Source organism: Ambystoma mexicanum, chromosome 5q (assembly GCF_040938575.1).
Source record: "Ambystoma mexicanum isolate Mex_15411 chromosome 5q, UKY_AmexF1_1, whole genome shotgun sequence".
In the NCBI taxonomy this organism is placed as follows: domain Eukaryota; kingdom Metazoa; phylum Chordata; class Amphibia; order Caudata; family Ambystomatidae; genus Ambystoma; species Ambystoma mexicanum.
The window spans coordinates 24,320,332-24,338,844 of NC_090933.1; the positions used below are offsets into that span (position 1 = coordinate 24,320,332).

At 43.2% G+C, this 18,513-nt stretch overlaps 1 protein-coding gene across 1 annotated transcript in view; it reads left to right on the forward strand.

The window, feature by feature from the left end:
- SLC6A3 (solute carrier family 6 member 3) overlaps window positions 1–18,513 on the forward strand; it is a 639,528-nt gene that overhangs the window by 575,068 nt on the left and 45,947 nt on the right. The window contains exon 14 of the mRNA XM_069620436.1: window positions 15,077–15,148. Coding sequence (XP_069476537.1) covers window positions 15,077–15,148 — 72 coding nt within the window. The remainder of the gene's footprint in view (window positions 1–15,076; window positions 15,149–18,513) is intronic.

Sequence of the window (18,513 nt, forward strand, 5' to 3'; positions counted from 1 at the left end):
GTTCTGGTGTTTGATCTTGTGAACTTGCCTTTTTTCCCTAGCTCTGTTGCTGCTCCTGAATTTTCACCCAAACCCCTGGCCTGTCAGGTACTTTTTCTCTCATGCAGGCTGCGTTCTTGGGGGTAAGGATTTTTCTGTCTACGGTCCACGGGCTATGATTGAACTGTCTGAGAAGGAAGGATTTCTAGTAGGTCACTTCCTCATTACATCAGTGGTTCACAACAGCATGTCACAGTCAACATGTACTTTTTCCCCTAGAGGAGCAAATCACTGGCCCGATGAAATCGACTTGCAAATCTGACCAAGGACATGTCATTCCCCTTTTTTGTAGGGGAGCTATAGGTGTGTGAGGGAACTGGGTTGGAATTGAGCACACACAAGACACCCCTCTAGGTAAGTGCTGAGGTCCTGGCCCATGTGTGGTCAGTAGGCAACCTCACCTAAAATGTCTGATGTCCTGTGAAACCCCTTATGACCGGCAGTGGCGACATCATGGGTGTGGTTCTACTTCAGGCTTCAGAATGAGGTAGGTACCACCCACTGGTCACAGCCAGATGGGGCTCTCCTTACCAACAAACCGTCTTGGATCCAGAACATCTTGGAAAACCTCATCAAAACCCACAGATACTCTTTAGCTGTATAATCTGACTCTGTTAGAGGAAAGCTCACAGGATCTACAAAGTGTCAATAACATTTCCCACTGATCGGGTCTTCTTTCTTTGCTGTGATCAAATCTCCATCTGGGGTATCTTTACTGCACTGGGAAGTCTGCATTTGACTATTCACACGCGTCTGTGACCGGGCACAGCACGGAATTTGGATTTCACGCACTAGGGATTCTATTTCTATGAAATCCCCTTGCAGAGCTCTGGTTTTAGCCAGCTGGTCAGCCACATAATTCCCAGTCTTATCTGGCCTCTCTATTTCGGAATTACCTCTTATCTTCTTCCAATAGATGGTCATCTCATTGGAGGTCACCAGATCGTCAATTGTCTGGATCAGTTTGGCATGCTTTAAGGTTTTATTGTTGGCACAAAGCATGCTTCGATTCTTCCAGTTAATCAGGTGCTCGACAAACCCATTCCTGACATGATCATGGTCAGTGATTATGACCAGTTCATTGAGCTGGTGGTGCACTGCAATGAGGATGACTTGTTGAACGGCCATCAACTCTGCAATCTGACTATTTATAACCAGTAGAGGTTTCCGGGGATATCATTCACACAGGCATTCCCAATGGCAGCCACCAGTTCTTTTTCCCCATTGTTATCAACATGGTAGGAGCACCCATCAACATAAACTATGGTTATCTCCTGACACGTGTTTTCTTCATAGACCTTGTGTGCGGAAGTTAAGTACGCCTCCATGTTGTTGTTGGTCATTAGATTTTCAGCCTCAAGACAGTTTTCTTGAGTACAATAATCTAAGACCAACAGCCCTTGTGCTAGAGGACTTTTCTTGTTTGGCTATATCTGACCTCCACAGGAAAGCCTTGCATGGACAGAATCCAGGAAGTAATTCTGGAATTACAGACGTTACCCACCCAGATTCTGTCACTTCGGAGATATAGCAAGGGTTGGTGAGGACTCTGAACAATAATGTGCTGTACCTGGATTAATGGGTGGTAATTTTTCAATGCCCACACAATTGCCAGGAGTGCCTTCTCACAATCATTACATTTTTCCACCATAGAGGACAAAGTCTTGCTTGTGTACAAGATGACATTGTTGATCTTGTCATGCTTTTGATACAAAAACGCTGTTAGGCAAGTATCTGAGAACCCTGTCTCCAGGAAGAACTCCTTGTTCTTTATGGGGTAAGCCAAGAATCCCACTTGACTCTGGCCTTTAATTATTTGTTTGTTTGTTTGTTTGTTTGTTTGTTTGTTTGTTTGTTTTATTACTTGTATTGCGCACCAGACCCGTGGGTATCAGGGCACATTGCATAAGATAATTTACAGCTTGGTTACAAATAAACACACATACAAAATACAGTTTAGTTACACATCAAGAGCAAAATCAACCCTAAATAAGAGTTGTTCAGAGTAGAGGTGGTATCTAACCTAATGAAACAGATAGTATGCAATAATATATACAAAAAGTGTAGAGGGAAAAAGAGCCAGAGGTGGTCTAACGAGAGCTGAAGAGATTACTTGTCAGAATCTTTGAACCATCTTATGAGGTTTTGCCGGAATTGTAGGTAGGATTGATCTACTCGCAAAGGAGGGGGTAAGGAGTTCCACAGTTGAGCTGCCTTAACCGGGAAATGCGTCCCCCGACTCTGGAGAGTTTAAATCTAGGGACCGAGAGGCAGCTGGTATTCAATAAATCTGGTATGTCTTATGGGGCTTTTTCTAGTGAGTCTCTCTGAGAGATAACAGGGTGCTATGTTATTTAGACATTTATACGTGAGAGAGGCCACTTTCAACTGGATTTTATCATGTGTTGAGAGCCAGTTGTTTAATCTTCTAGTTTCAGAAATATGAAATTACGAGTGCTGCTCTGAGAGCATTACTCTGAAGGAGTTGGATTTTCTTGATGGTTTCCTTATTAGCCCCAATGTAAAGAGAGTTACAGTAATACAGCTTCAACAGAATAAGTGCTCTGGCCAAGGTAATACCACTATTGTTAGACAGGAAAGGTTTACCTGCTCTGATCAATTTTCAGGTACATGCCGTGGCAGATGCCATTGCATTAACGTGTTTATTGAAGGAGTGGGTTGTGTCCAGGTAGAAAACCAGGGTTTTGACTTCACTAGCAACTGTGATAGGGTTATTGTCAATGATGAATGTAGAGTATTTGGGTCCCAGTTTTGTAAGGGTAGAGGAGGTGCCCGGGATGATGATCTGTCTTGTCATCATTCAGGCATAGTCCATAGGTAGCCATCCATGCCTGGATGATGAGACATACCTTGTTCACCAAGGCCAAATCCTTGTCATAATTACCAGAAAGTGGTAAGAGAATCTGAGTATTTTTTTTTTTTTATTTTATTTTACATTTATAAAGCGCTCACACAGCCCGCAGGCATCGAGGCGCTGTTACAGGAATTGTTTTTTGCTTTTCTTAGTTGCGTATTTTTTTTTATCTTAGTTACGTATTTATAATGTGCTTACACACCCAGAGGTTTTTAAGCGGGGACCCGGGGATCGAACCTGTTGTTGCTTCGTGTCGTCTTGCTTTCAAGACGCGCACGCTGCCGCTGAGCTATCCTTCCGGGGTATCATCTGCATAGTTATTGTAGGTGATACCAAGATGGTCCAGGTCATCGAAAAGTGGCTTAGTGAAAATGTTGTATACGGTAGGTGAGACACATGAACCCTGGGGCACTCTGCAAGTGATGGGGATGGGGTCCGCCGCCACAGTGGGGGAGAAGACTCTCATAGTCCTGTTGTTTAGAAAGGATTCTATCCATACTATAGCTTCTTTAGAAAAGTGAGCCGCCAAGTCCAGATGGCTGCAAAGGACCTCGTGATCCACAAGGTCTAATGCAGCCGATAGGTCTAAGAGAAGGAGGAGAGCTGATTTCCCTTTATCCCTGAGCTCATCAATCTGGGCTTTTAGGTATATTAAGGCTGTTTCAGTCCCATGCTAGGGCCGAAAGCCTGACTGGTAAGCACCCGGCATAAGGTTGGATTCCAGATGTTTCTGTATTTGTAAGTAGGCTATTTTATCTATAATTTGAAGCAGAAAGGTTACTGTTGTGATCGGTCGGTAGTTGGTGGGGATGGCAGGGTCTAACGTCTGTTTTTTAAGTAATGGGAGCACCCAAGATTCTTTAAGGTTGCTTGGTATAGTGCCAGAGGAGAATAAAGTGTTAATAGGTTTCGAGATAAAGGGGGTCATCTCTGGCAGCGTCCTTTATCAGTTGGGCGGGGCATTGATCTCCCTGACAATTAGAAGGTTTGAGTGATAGAATATTTTTTCAGTCTCGATGATAGAGACTTTGGAAAACTTAAAACGGAGGGGCATGCAGTATCTATAGGTGGTGTGGGAGAAATTTTGGGGGTAGTAGTTGGGATTAGTGACGCTTTTTTCTTAGAAATTTTAGCTTGTAAAGTCATAGCTTTCTTGGATAATTCTTGCTGTATGTAACGGCACCACGGTTTATCTTTTACACAATTGTCGTGTACTGGAATAAGAGCTTTTAATTCCTTCAAGATTACAAAATGTTCCTTTATGCTTGAGTTGACTTGTGCTATTCTGCTATTATAAGTTTCACGTTTGGCTGAGATTATTTCCCTTTTGTATAGAGCAGATATCGCACAGAGGTTAGTTTTATTTTCCTTGGAGGGTAGTTGTCTCCAAGATACCTCACATTGTCTTTTTTTCAGGCGTAATGTTTTCAGGTGTGGTGTGAACCATGAGTTAAGGTGGGCTTTAGGCTTGCTTAGTCTCATCTTAAGTGGCACGATAGAATCTAGTGAAGTAAACATAATTTTATTATACTCATTCACCAGGGCCTTGGAGCCTAAGATTTCCCGCAGAGAGTTGAGAGTGGGAAGAATCAATGGGAGTAAGTTGTCAGACGTAATGTTCTTTTTGTTCCTTGTTGGTATGGGTTGAGCCAACTGGGTGGGAGTAGAAGTTGGTTGTTTAGTCGCTAGAGAGAATGTCACGAGGTGATGATCTGTCCAGATCTGAGGGGAGATCAACGAAATAGAGGCATTGCAGTTATAGTCTGCTACCCAATCGAGTATTCTCCCTTTGTTGTGGGTAGGTTGGTGCACTCTATGGGTGAAGCCAAGGTCAGTCAAAATGTTGGCCACTCTCAGTGCATGTAGGTCTTTAGGGTCATTGAAGCCCAGGTTATTGTCCCCTAGTAAATAATAGTTTAATAAATTGACCAACGGTCAAGCGACCTATGCGTAGTGTTCAATGAACTTCTGAATATAATTAGTGAGTCGAAGAAGGCTTCTTAATTCTCGCAGAGTAGTAGGGTCTTTTAATTTCAATAAGGCTTCCACCTTCTTCACCTGGGGATTAAGACCTTCAGGGGTGATCTTGTGCCATAGGAAGTACACTCAGGTCTTACACAACTGTGCCTTCTTAAAGGACAGTTTTGCTCTGGCTTTCTGCAGCAGGGTTCGAACATAGCAGATTTCTGCTATATGTTCCTCCACAGTGTAGCTCTTGATCAGAACATCACCCACATAGGCCAGGTTTTCCTATTCACCCAAGTTGAACATGGCCTTATGTAGAAAGATGTTGAATTCATTGCCAGAGTTTATGTAGCCAAAGGGGGGTTGGGTTCATGTATATTGCTGCCCCCTGAAGGTAAAGGCAAGATAGTACTAGTCTTCCCTACTCACAGGTACTGTCCAGTACCCGTTGGTCAGGTCATTGGTGGTATACACCTTTGACCCTTAGATCTGGGCCAGTCCCTGATCGATGTGGGGAAGGGGCCATCTTGACATGTGGATCTGTTTGTTCAACACCCTCAGGTCTGCACATAATCTCCATTAGACGTTTGGTTTGAGTATCCCCAGTACCGGATTGTTGACAGTACTGTGGATCAGAGGAATTATCCATGGTGTTCTAAAATCTTAATAATTGCTGTCAGTGACTCCATGGACAGGAGAGGTAACCTGTATTGTTTCACAAATACTGGAGACATCTCAGGGTCCGTTGGTATGGTGGTTGAATGAATGGATGTGCGTACACAGTCATACGAGTCCACTGAAATGATATCTGGGAATTCCAGGAAGACCGGTTTCAGCTTTTGTTTTTGCACCTCCTTCTCACAGGCATCAGAAAGATTGATCCTTTCCTCGACCATCTGCTTGAAACCTGGATAGACCTCGGGGTTGGCAATTTCAGCAGTATCCTCCAGTTGGGTGTAGAGATCTATTTTGATTGTGTTGACTTGGACTTGGGATTCGAGGTAGTGGTCCTTGACTCTGAACACTACCTCCTCCCTCCTAATGTCACAGGTCCCCTCTTCTACCCCCTAGGGGCAGGAAGAGTACACCATGACATTCCCCCATGTAAAGTACAAATGTTTTCTAGTGGAATGCTGTGGAAACAGTGGTTTGGGATTGGTCCAATATTTTCATTACCTAAATCGATAGAATAATGCTGGGCATCAACCGCCAATCCAATAAAGGTGTATGCACCCAAAGTGATACTTCGAGGGTCACTGTTAACCACCAATATTTTAATGGTGTCATATTCTAGGTCTAGTAGAGATGTCAGATTTAAATTCAATCCTTGTCGTTGGAGATGGGAATTTAAATTTATATAGGTGTCCTGATGTTTGAGGTTCTGTCCACGCTTAATTTTGAGGGGAATCGTGAATCGTCTCATCTGTCTTGAGATGTAACCTCTTCTCGCACTTAAACTTCAACCACATAAGGCAACAATTGAGCTTACTGGAACACTTTTTCTGTGTCATCAAAGCCCATGGGGTTACCTCCCAGTCATAACCAGGCTTTTTTATTAATTTGGTCCAAATTGATTGTGGATCAGTTGAGAACGTCACTGCCAAAATAAAAGGCACAAGGGACATCTCTCATGACCCAACAATTATGTTCAATGCTTTTGTCGCCAATGGACATTTTTAGCATATACCTGCTAGGCGGGAGATGTTTGGAATTTTGGTTTTCCGGACCTACTTCCCATTTGTCAATCAGTTTGAATGTGGGTACGGTCTGATCTTTTGCGAGCTTCCTGAGTAATCCTTCGCTGATGAAGCTCCTTCTGTTATTCAGGCATACTCTGACGAGCACCAGCTCCTACCCCTCATTTAACTGAATGGGGAAAAACAACTGTTTGCCCTTTTTCTGAATGTCCATCAGACTTTGAGCGTGTTCTTCCTTGTCTTTTTTCACAGGACCCAATGTTTCTTCTGATTTGGGACTGGTGTACAATTTTAGGGTTTCCCTTCCAATGTAGATTGCCACTTAAAACTGGGAGGAAGATTGATTTTCAAGAATGGAGAAGGGTTTCCATCACCAGTTGGTTCTCCCACAGTGATGACAGTGATGTCTGGGATCTGGTTATTCTGGAAATGGAATTCTACATTCTCAGAACATTGATCAATTAATTGACAGGTACAATTCAAGCGTACATAATTGGTACTCATTTTTAATTTTATAGGCTGTTTAGTCTGGGTCCATAGAGCCTTGTTTACCCAGTCGATCAGAGGTGGTAACCTCTCGAGGAGATTGTTCCTCAGTAAACAAAGTGTGCCTTCTCGAGTCACGACTATCACTGGATGTTTAGCTCGATGTCGCACAATTTCTATTTCCAGATCTGCAGTTCCTTTGACAGAAATATCATTCTGTTGAAATTTTGGAGTTGTCCGGGAAGTGTTGTGAGGGGATTTTGGGGGAACTCCCCCCGTCCTGAGTTTAGTTGGTCAAAGGCCTTTTTGGACAGGAGGCTGGCTTGGGATCCAGTATCCACCAGAGCTGATAATTCACATTGGTCCTGCACCTTGACCGGTGCATAACATTTTCCTTCTTTCCCCTCCAAGGTGTGAAGAAAGTGTTAGTTATTTGACAGCCCGGTGGTCATTTTCTTAATATTTAACTTCAGACACTGTGTTATCTTTGGCATTTTTGGGGAATCCTCCTTTTCCCCAGCTCCTTGGCTGTCCAACTTTACCTGGCGACAGCTCTCAGAACCTGTTTGGAGAAAGGACAGCCCTCAGTTTCAATTCTGTCTGGGGGTTGAATGTCTTGCTCTGGGTCAGTCTCCATACTTACACTGTCCCATTCAGGGTCTTTTGGGATCCATTTATCTTTGGGAGGGATCCCCCCATTCCTGACAGAGAAGACACCCTTACCTGAATGCTCCAGGGAGTCTTCTCTTTCAAAGGGAATGATCTGGAGCGTCTCCACAAAGGGTACCATATGTTAATATCACCACATAAATGTCACCATACAACAATGGTGCCATTTTTTTGCATTTGCAGCTATATTACCCCATGGAACCTGCCGGTGACACCCCTGCAACCCCCATTTTTTTTAAGGGAGCAGGGAACAACCTCCGCTCCCATTTAAACCAAATATTAACCCCATGAATAATATCACCTACGCCATATGTATTGCGACATTATTGGTAGGATTATATTACCTGATACCCCACAAAGTGGGCTCTCTTTTGACTTCTCCAACTTCCCCTCTGTTCTTTAGGTTACAGCTTTTTGGGGGTAGAATGTTCATATTCAGGCTCAGTGGTTTCCAGGGGTTTTGTTCCTGTGGGAAAGGTAGCTTCCTCTACGGGTTTGGCATCTCGCTTCCACCCGGGCTTCCTCCTCAGGAACATGTTCGTTGTCACAATTTTCCTTCAGTCATTTCCCCCCGGGCTATCAGACCCAGGTGGTGGGGTGTTCTGGCCAGCGGGTTCCAGTTGAGGGTTTGACTGAGCCCTCAATATGCATCCCAGATCATTGGTCAGTTGCTGGACTTGTCACTCCAGTTGGAAAACTTTTTGTTGTAAGTAGGTCACTGGCCATACCTCTACTTCGCCCGGAAAGGGTGTCCCTTCTCCCAGATTAGTTACGCATTGGAAGGTTCCCCCATAATTTTCCATCATGGGTTTCCCTTCTCCCACGTTCAGGGATGTATTGTCCTGGAAGCGGGGAGAGAGAGGAGGATTATTCTGGAAGTTCTGGTTCGGGGGGCGGGGGAGTACCTGGGGAAAAAGTTCAACTTGGGAGGTGGAGGAATACTTCTTTCCTGAGGGAAGTTTGGAGGGAGGTTTCCTGGGCCGTACTTACCTGGTTGTGCCGGGGGAGTGTGTGCATACCCCGGGATTGGCCTATTACCCTTGTATCTCAAGCTTATATAGTTGGCATGGTCAGATGGGTCACCACTCTGGTACGTCGTCTGACTATCATTCGATTGGGCTGGGTCAGAGGGTCTCCTCTGCCTTTCATTCTGCTTGTTGGCTGAGAAAGTATTTTTAGGTCCCCCTTCTCCAGATCCAATGGAGGGGTAGTTTACACTTCTGCCACCTTTGCAGCAGCAGGTGTAGTAGGGAGTTTTAGGGGTTGTTTTTACTCCCAGTGGGATTCTGGACCTCGTAGATGATGGTGGCCTGTTCAATCACCCAATCCAGGGTCCTGTGCTCATGAAAATCCTGAACCAGCTGAGTAATGATGTATTTGGGGAGTGCATGGAAGTAGGTGTTCACAAACATCATACTATTGGTGAACATGGGTTTGGGAAGTCTGAGCAAATGCTCATTTTAAATCTTGCACAAACTCCCTAGGCCCCTGGTTTTCCCCACATTGCAAGTTATATGCTGCCTTACGGGCCTTTTACGGGTTCCGGTGGATGGAAAAATGTTTCAATATGTCTGCCTTATAGGTGGACCATTTGTAGTGATCCTGATCCTCCAGCCCTGAAACAAAGGTCGAGTATTCGGGGGAGAATGGCCACTTGACAAGCTCCATACAATTCAAATAATGTTTTATTCCAAATGATGTTGTCATTTGCTCAGAAATCTGTAAGTGCTCCATTCTGAAAATGGTGCATTCTTGTGGTAGGGTGTCAAAAAAACTCTTTATGGCCTTTATCTGTCAAGTCAGGTCTTTAACAAACCCCTTCTTCTGTTTGGCAGCCTTCCTTTCCTCTGTGCCTGAGTCCACTCACCTTCTGATTCAGAGCTGTTACTGTTTGTACTCCATTCCCTGTTCTCTATCTGCTCCTGATCTCAGTGAGATCAGGAATGCCTCCCTGCGTCATCGGGTCTGGACTCCTCTCTCCTATGACGCTGTGAACTCTCAGGGTAATTTCCCCTGTAGCCCGCTTTTTGTGCAGGAGTGCACCCATTGGCTTCATCCTCCCTTCCAGGTAGGCCAGGGAAATCCCCTATCCCCCAGAATGTGCAGAGGTTTTCAGATTGCTCTTACTAGGCTGAAGCTTTGGATTTTCTCTTTCTACCAAGCGGACTAAGTGGTCCATCTGTAAATAAATGTTCTGCCAGTCCAACTCCTGGATTTACTCATCATAGGAGTCTTAATGGTCAGAAGTACGCCCAGTGATATTTTGGATTTCTCAGGACACACTGGTCTGGGCACCTTCCCTTGCGCTTGCTAAAGATGAACATTACTCAATATCCAATAAGGATTGGCCTTCAAGCTCAGCTGGGCTAGGCCTGGGTGAGACCAGCGGTCTCATGTTTCCCTGTTCTTTGCAAGTGGTGTGTATAAGGTCAGTTGCCATCAGGACATATGAAGATGTGGCTATCTGGCATGAGGTGCCTGGTAGAGAGGATATCACCCCTTTATCAGTGGGTGCTTTTCCATACCTTGACTGGTCAGGGTGCCTCAGTGCCTGTTTGTATTTTTCAATTTCACTTGTCAAATTCTCACACCTCTTTCTCCTTGTCTTGATTTCCTGATGTATTCAGAAAGCTGGCCTTTTAACTCTGATACCAAGGCCTGAGTAGTCTCAAGCACACTGCTCTGAGCCATGACTCAATATTTCATTTGCTGTAATTCCTCCTGAAATGCTTCATTTTCTTTCTGGGAGTCCTGTACTGATGTGTGCATATTCCAGGTGCTTGTCTTTTAAGAGACTCATCTATTTCTCCAACACGCCCCTGCAATTCGCTGCCTGTGAGAGGTCAGCCTCTAGTTCCTTCACACGCACTACAAGTTCCTAGTTTTGGTCCGCGCCTGAGAGTCTGATGATTGCTTTTCTGCATCATGGTCTTTTAACAGCTGCAAATTGTGTTGCTTCAGAATATTTACATCCTGACACATTTCATCAAACTCCTGTTCAGAGTACATCTGAGCATAAATGAACTATTTTCCTTTTCTAATTGGCTGATTTGTTATTTGAGGGCCATAATGTCATCTAACAGCCCTCTATTAAAAATAGTCTGATCATTTACCTTATGTAGCAGTGTGCCTACATTTTCTACACACTCTTTATGTGCATCTTGCATTGCAGAAAAATGCATTTCACGCTCTGCGCTCTCTTGTGAGCTAATTTTTGTGTTGCTCACAAAGACCTTCTTGTTTTAATTCTAAGATGTATCTCTGTTGTGGTTTATCATCTAACTGTTTAAGTTCTTGCTGGGTCTCTTTCACCAAAGGCTGATTCCTCATAGAGGCCTCACTGTTTTGGAATCATTCTTCCACAAACTGTAAATGAAAGTACAAATACCCTGTGAACTGAGCCATTTTAATCTGCTCATCACGAGTCGTTTGTGTCATGTAAAAGTCTGTTAGAACTTGATGTAACAGACCATTATCCTGCCAAATGTCAGCTCTTACAGAAGTACCCTCCTGCATCATTCTTGTTTGCCAAATTTCATGGTTTTCCTCCTTCTATTACCTGGCATCTCTAACTTCAATAGTGCTCATTTTTTAAACAGGCATTTTTGCAATTCTTGGAGAACTTCCTTTGTGCAGGGGCAAAATCACCCTGTTCCCACTTAATTTCCACTCACAATGCCAAATCAAAAATAAGTTCTTACTCAATCTTAAGTTATCAGCTATACACCTCCCTGGAACTTAGGGCTCAAGTCCTCGCTGCACTTTAACAAAACAAAGACGACTTTCCCGCCATCTTTATGCCCTTACATCTCCAAATGAATGGTCTGTCAGCATGCACTTGTCATGAGTCAGAAATTGCCAGCCAAAACAGGGACGAGCCCCCAATTTGTAACAGTTTATTGAGAGGCCACCCTCAACAAAGGGAGTTCCTTGCCTCTCCAATCTAGGTGTCACACAATAAACAGTTTTATGTTAATTATTGTATTAAGCCCAATCTCCAATTCATCTAATACCCATTGGATCCCTCCCCCTGAGCTACCGATGAATGAAGAACCGGGCTGGTGTCGAGGAAGTATATTTATATTTATTTGAATTTGATGTTAAAAAAAATCACACTAAAATATCAAACCCCACTTTATCCGTGGCACAACACAATAAACTTCTCTCAACATAAATAAATCAAACAAGTAAGTTGAAAAGAACACAAATCACAATTATTTACTATCTAAAAATGTCACTTCAAGAAATATTTTTTATTTTTTTATTTAATGTGTTATAGTTTACAAGGAACTTTTCACATAGGCACACAAAGAACAACAGTATAAAATCATATAAAAGAGAACAATTTGACTACGACTCATCCTTCACAATGCATCACATTTCAAGCTTTACATTACAATTAATTCATTACCATCACTCACTAGATCGTATTAAGCTTCCCCTTGGTTCGCTTCTGAGGATCTGATCCTCACTTGATGATCTAGTAAAACCTATTTTAAAAAACGCAGTGTAGCCAATGACAATTCAAAAGATTTTTCTGTAAAAATGCATTGCCATAGCTACCCAGGATGAACCACCTAATAGTCTATAGTAATTATAGAAATAATTAAATTGATCAATAAACATAAAACAATTACGTATGCAATGCTGTGCAATTTCGATTGTCCTGCGCGCTTAAAAGGCTAGCAGTTTAGTTTTACAAATTTGTGCAAATGCATATGGCAATTATTATTTCACCCACACTTTTACTTTAAAATAAACACAAGGTGATTTAGCAGTTCGTTTCTCAGATACCCCCTATTTTGTTCTGTGTTGGAGATGTCTGACAGAAAAATTAGGATTTGCGACCCCCCTTCACTTAAAGGCCTGTGCTGGGGAAGCTGGATAGCAAAAATTGGGATGATTTGGGAATTTTGGATTTCAGACCCCGCTTCACTTAGGGGCCTGTGTGGGGGAAGATGAACAGAAAAATTGCCCAATTAAATTACTGTCTATAGCTTTCTGCGCATACCGGGAATGGGCTTTGTTAATTTTGAATTTTAGCAAAAATCACCCTGTGGTGTTCCACCAAGAGGAGTTATTTTAATTAAGATGTTTTAGTTAAATAGGCTAAGGTTCTACACAGTTTTGCCCCCCACCCTGCTCGCTATAAAGGAAAAGGATTTAAGGCCAGCAGACCCCCCCATTTTTGGTTGCAAAGGGTTCAATTCTACTTACATAGAAAACCTCTGTTTAAAGTTCAGGAAAGCCAGCTGCATGTCAGGACCCTCTGGAAGGACTGGGCGTGGGTCTGGTCACTCTACTCTCAAGGATGGTACCCAGCTCTTCACCATAGAGTCCACTGAGATGTCAAAAAATGTTTTTTTACTAGAAACGGACAAAATATATATATTTTCCGATTCCGCTAAATCACACGGAATTTAATAAAACAACAGCCGGGTCTGCATCATGTTGCATGGCCATTTGGCAAATGTCTGCCAATTTTACAAAAAGCATAATCACTAGAAAGATGCAGTTTCTTTCCCACATACCTAATTTTACCCTTCACCCGTTTGCCAACTATCAAATTTGTAAAATGTTCAGATCAGCCAGGAACCCATTTCAGATGGCCATTACAGTTCCCTGAGTCACAGGTGGATCAATTTGATATAATCAACATTGCCTGGAAATTACATAATAAATGACACATCAATCAAGAAGGTATGACTTTTGGTTGCTGAGAAAAAGGCCTGAGTTATAATAGTCCTTAAGCTCTGCTTCCTCCAAGACATTTTTCCTTTGCTGTTTGAGGTGTAGGGTGCAGATGGTAAATGGGGGATGTATTTGTTCCACAGAGATCTCCCGCTGCAGACATCTGGCATCCTGATTTCCTCTCTGAAGGGGACCACCTTTGATCTTAAAATCTTCTATTTTCCGGTTTTATTTTTTTCCAGTGTTCAGCCTTGATTATTGCCCCTGTGTTCACACCTAACCCCTACATTCTGGCCATGCACCAGTCAGAGCATTTGGCCTGCTCAGAATTATCCTTAGAGACAGCACGTCTAGAAAATGTTGTTTTCGACACCCTTAGCAGGGCACACTTTATTGCAGTTGTAAATAGCTGGCGGATGTAAAAACCAAGCATGCAGTGGAAGAGTTCTTTGTGAGGTTTGCCCACCAACAAGCCAAAAGGTTCTGCCTTGGGCCTAAATGAAATATTCATGTGACCAATAGAACAATGTTTTTCTTTTACCTTGTTGCAGGTATTTTGCATGTTAAGCATAATATACATTGCATCTTGTGTACACGCACCATGTATTTACCCTGACAACTTTATGTTGCAAGGCTGCATTTTTTTCTCATCTCTTGATCTAACTTGCAAACACACATGCAAAGCCATTTTGTTGTCAGTGTTTAAAAATCCTATTTTTCATGTGAAAGGGAGCTTTGACTTTCTTCTACCTTTGTGAATAATTAAAATGCTGCTTTTCCTTTGGTAATGACAGGTAGGACTTTTTCACATAGCCCTTCAGTTGCGTTGGTTTGGGGGCCTTTGATTACACCCCACACCTGTGTCCCAAAGCCTGTTTCCCTGCCTGCCTCTCACTAGCCACTTCTCTTGACAGCAGCAGCAATGGTAATGGAGTAGTAATTATTTTCCTACTGTAAAGCACCCAGATCCGCAAAGTTGCTGCCCAGTTTGCCACTGGCTAGCCACTTCTCTGCACAGTGCCTGTGAGTCTAACTGAAACGTGGGAGATGTTTAGTGCGAAGCCACCTACTACAGAAATAAATGTATATTTAATTTTTAGCACAGGTCTTGAGCTAGCAAAGGCATTTCTAGCCAAGAGCGGTCCGGGCTATCAATGAAATACAAATATTAATTCATGATCCCTTGTGGTGGTGTAGATTGTTTTAGAACATAGCGGTGCACGGTAATCTGCCCTTACTGGCAGGCTCTCCTGGAAAGGGGTATTGAAATATGTCACAGCACACTTTGGATGAATTCAAAGTTCATGAGATTGGGGATTGTATTTAAAGGTTTGCACACTTCTAGTCCTTATTTAAAAATATGCCCCACTTTCCCATATGGCATTTCAAGATAAATTTAGCTGCTTGTTCTCTCTGACCATGCTGATTCCAGTGGGGGACGCCGGTGAGCAGGTACAACACACCACCTTCTCGCGTTCCCTCCATCCAGTGCAGTTCCTTTCTTCATTAACTTGCATTTTGCGTTGATCATTGAGTCATACTGCCAGATCCTGTGTGTGTGTGTACATAGAAACCAAACTCGAAATGTGTTTCAACCAACCATCACTACCGTGGTTGATGCGTTAACACACGTGTCTATGGGTTTGCTTTTCAGAAACTTGCATATGCAATCACAGCCGAGAAGGAGCATGAGCTGGTGGAGAGTGGGGAAGTGCGCCAGTTTTCCGTAAGTAATGGCAGCAATACTGCTTTAAATATTTGATTTGTGCCTTGAAAGCATATTACATTTATAATCCATTCCATTATGTGTTACATATGTGTTTATAGCACAGGATACATACTACTAGAGGGTTCTCACTGTAGAAAAAGCAGAAATGACAAAGCAAATGCCTACTATCAGAAAAGAGCTGACGAAAACATAGATAGCAAGGTGAGAGTGAGGACAAACTAGGGGGTTTATTCACAAAGATGAAACTCTGACTTAACCACGAATCACATTGGGAGAGGGTTACTTGATTGAAAAAGAAGTTACTTTGAGTATGAATAACCCCTACTAAAGATGCTTTAGAAATATATGCACACCTAACCTGGTTTTCGTTTTTACTCTTCTGCTGTGCGAAGTTAGTATGAGCAACTATAACTTACTCCAGACTAAAGCTGGCGAGGACTATTTAATTCACAAATCAATTACTAGGAGTATTTTTTTATTAATCCAGACATTCTCCTAGTAATTAAATCCACAAAGAGGTTATTATGGGCGACTCTCACTTACTCCTGACTTACATCTAGGCCTCTCCAGGTTTATGTCAGAGTTATTCATAGTGACTTCTTCATGAATTGGCACTTCAAATGAAAACCAGGGAACAGGATCAGATTAGAGTTCGGCCTCTCTTGGTGCTCTAATCTCACATTAACACGCATGAATCAGGCCCCATAACAAGCAAGCATTGGATTTCCAATCTCATATTAGCTTTGCTGGACCTCTCTTCTGAAAAGTTTTTTTTAGATCATAAGGAACTTTTATTAAAGGGCAAGTGGGTGTTAAATGATCTTTAACAGGCTAAATAAACATGGTGGCTGAATTATTGACGTTGCTCACATGCAATTCAAGTGTTTGATAGCTGCATGCCTGAGCATAGTTTCTAGTGCTCTGTTAAATCACACCTTCACACAGTTACTTTTATGAATTACTTCAGCAAGTCGAAGATTGAGAACAGTGTAGTCACTAGTTTGTTGGCAAGGTCATGAGGGCTGATACTGAAATACCAAAAGCCTTTCAATGTTCGCATTTTCTGTTATGTTATTTGGCATTTATATAGCGCTCTATATATCATTGGTATTACCTCAAAGCACTGTTAGGTTGAATGCCCTCGGGAACCGTAGTTCTGGTCAGTAGAGAGAGATAGTGTTGTAGGGTGGGTGGGTGCACCAGATATGTGTGCAGCTGGTGTGGTTGTTGCATAATAGCTGCTTCTTAGCGGTAGGTGTGGTGCTGGAGAAGTCAGTTGGATGTGTGCAGTCTGGTGGGTGGACATCCAGACAGGGCTTTGGCTGCGTTAGGCATGAAGGACGCTTATGTGAGCAACTATGCCGGGATATGCTCAGCAAGCTGCGTTTTATTACGGTGATGAGGTGTTGATGAGGTTGTATTCGTATATGGACAGCTAGGCCGAATTACTCAGGGGTATAGCTCTGTTCTTTTTGAGTGATGGTGAATAGTAGAGAGTAAGCGTGGTGATGTGATATGGTGGTTATCTTTAGAGCACATGAGACCAGGCATACGAGTAGGATGGTAGGAACATCGCGACAAACAGACATTTAGAGGCAGGGGGTAAGGGTATATAGGGGGATACAGATATATAGCAACAGCAAGGGGAAAAGGGGGGCAGGGTGCACAGTGATGCATGTGTGGGCGAATTCCATTGAATTCTGTTCTTTTCATCTGCCCCATTCGTTCCGTCCACACTGTCCATTCCATCTACTTCGTATACTTTATCTATTTCGTCCACTATATGCATATCATCTGTTCTACCTATTCTATCCACTCTATCCATTCCATCAACACTACCTATTCCATCCAATCCACATGCACAAATAAAGAACGTGCGTGAGACCGCACACCTGTGTTTCTACTCAAATATGCATAGGAACTGAGCAAATGAGAAACTCTTGTCCGGCTGTGCATACAGTGGAGAAATGTGCGATCCACATGCAAGTGTTGACTGGGAACCAAAAGTGGCCCAGGAAATGTTTTTCAAAGTAGCCCTATATTACTCCATGCAAGCTAGGCCAGCCCCTGAGGGAGCTGAGTGATTGAGAGAGAGGCTAAGATGAGCAGAAAACCTGGATGTCCAGGCAAAAGGCCAGCCGGGAAACCTGCAGAGTTCCCTCAAGGCCAGTCTGCCCCTGTCCACACCGATTTCTCAGCCCTATTCAATAAGTCTTGTAATTGTAATGGGCTATTTATAACGCGCTTAATACCTAGAGGTGTCTAAGTGCTGACCCGAGGATTGAACCTGTGTTGATCTGCCTCGTCTTCCATTCAAGATGAGCATGTTGCCCCTGAGCTATCCTCCCGAGACAACCCTGGTACCACAAACCCAGTGGACGGGTTAAAAAGTGACTACTAACTTAGTAACCAGTCATTTTCATTCATTATTTTCAGTGTTCATAAAAGAGATGAAGGAGAAATATGAAAAGAAAATAACATGGGAGATCGGGATCAGAAGAACAGGATTTCGATGCCCACCTCGCGTCTATGCATAGGCCTTTCCGCAGGACGAAACATGGCCTTTGCCCACCGAGCTGGAGCTGCACACAAGTGCATAGCAATAATAGCCTTCCTCCTCTCTTTGGTTCTCCGAATCACAACCCATCCGTCTGCCTCGCTATCTGCATCTGTTTCATAACTAAATGATTGAAATGTAGTTTTGGTTGGGAAAACCAGGCAATACCAATATGCAAGTGTGTGTCAGTATTGGGTTGTATAACGTGGAAACCTAGAAGGGAAGCAACAAAGCGCCATTCAGGGGAATGGGAACACAGTAACACGATGCAATTGTGTGGTGACGATTTGAAGGATAGAATGATGAGGGCACAGTTTGTAGGTTATGGAGATAAAGCCGACACATAGGGTTATAAGGAGGAGAAAGGCAGGGCAGACACACTCTGGATCAGGGCGGTCCAACAGATGTAAACAATGCACTTCGTCAGCCGCATTGAATACATTATATATATTTGTGTTTGTACATATATTTATTTGGTCGATTGGACTGGCACAGAAGTGCGGCGCATAGAGCTCAAAGAAATGTCAGGGCAGGACGTTCATCTTCAGGGTGCATTTATATGGGTGCAGTGCAGGGGTAACGCATTGGGTCCATCTGTTGGCAGGGCAACACACATGAATATATATAGTGTGCATTGTGGGCAATGAGCCAGTAGTTACCTTAACACATATGTACATATATATAATTGTTTAGCTTCAGAGTACAGCAAGAGGAGTGAGTGATCAGGGTGGGAGCACATGAGATAACCAGGGAAGGGGCATCCTCCACCTAACAGGTGAAGCTTGGGCCTGGTCTTAACTAATTC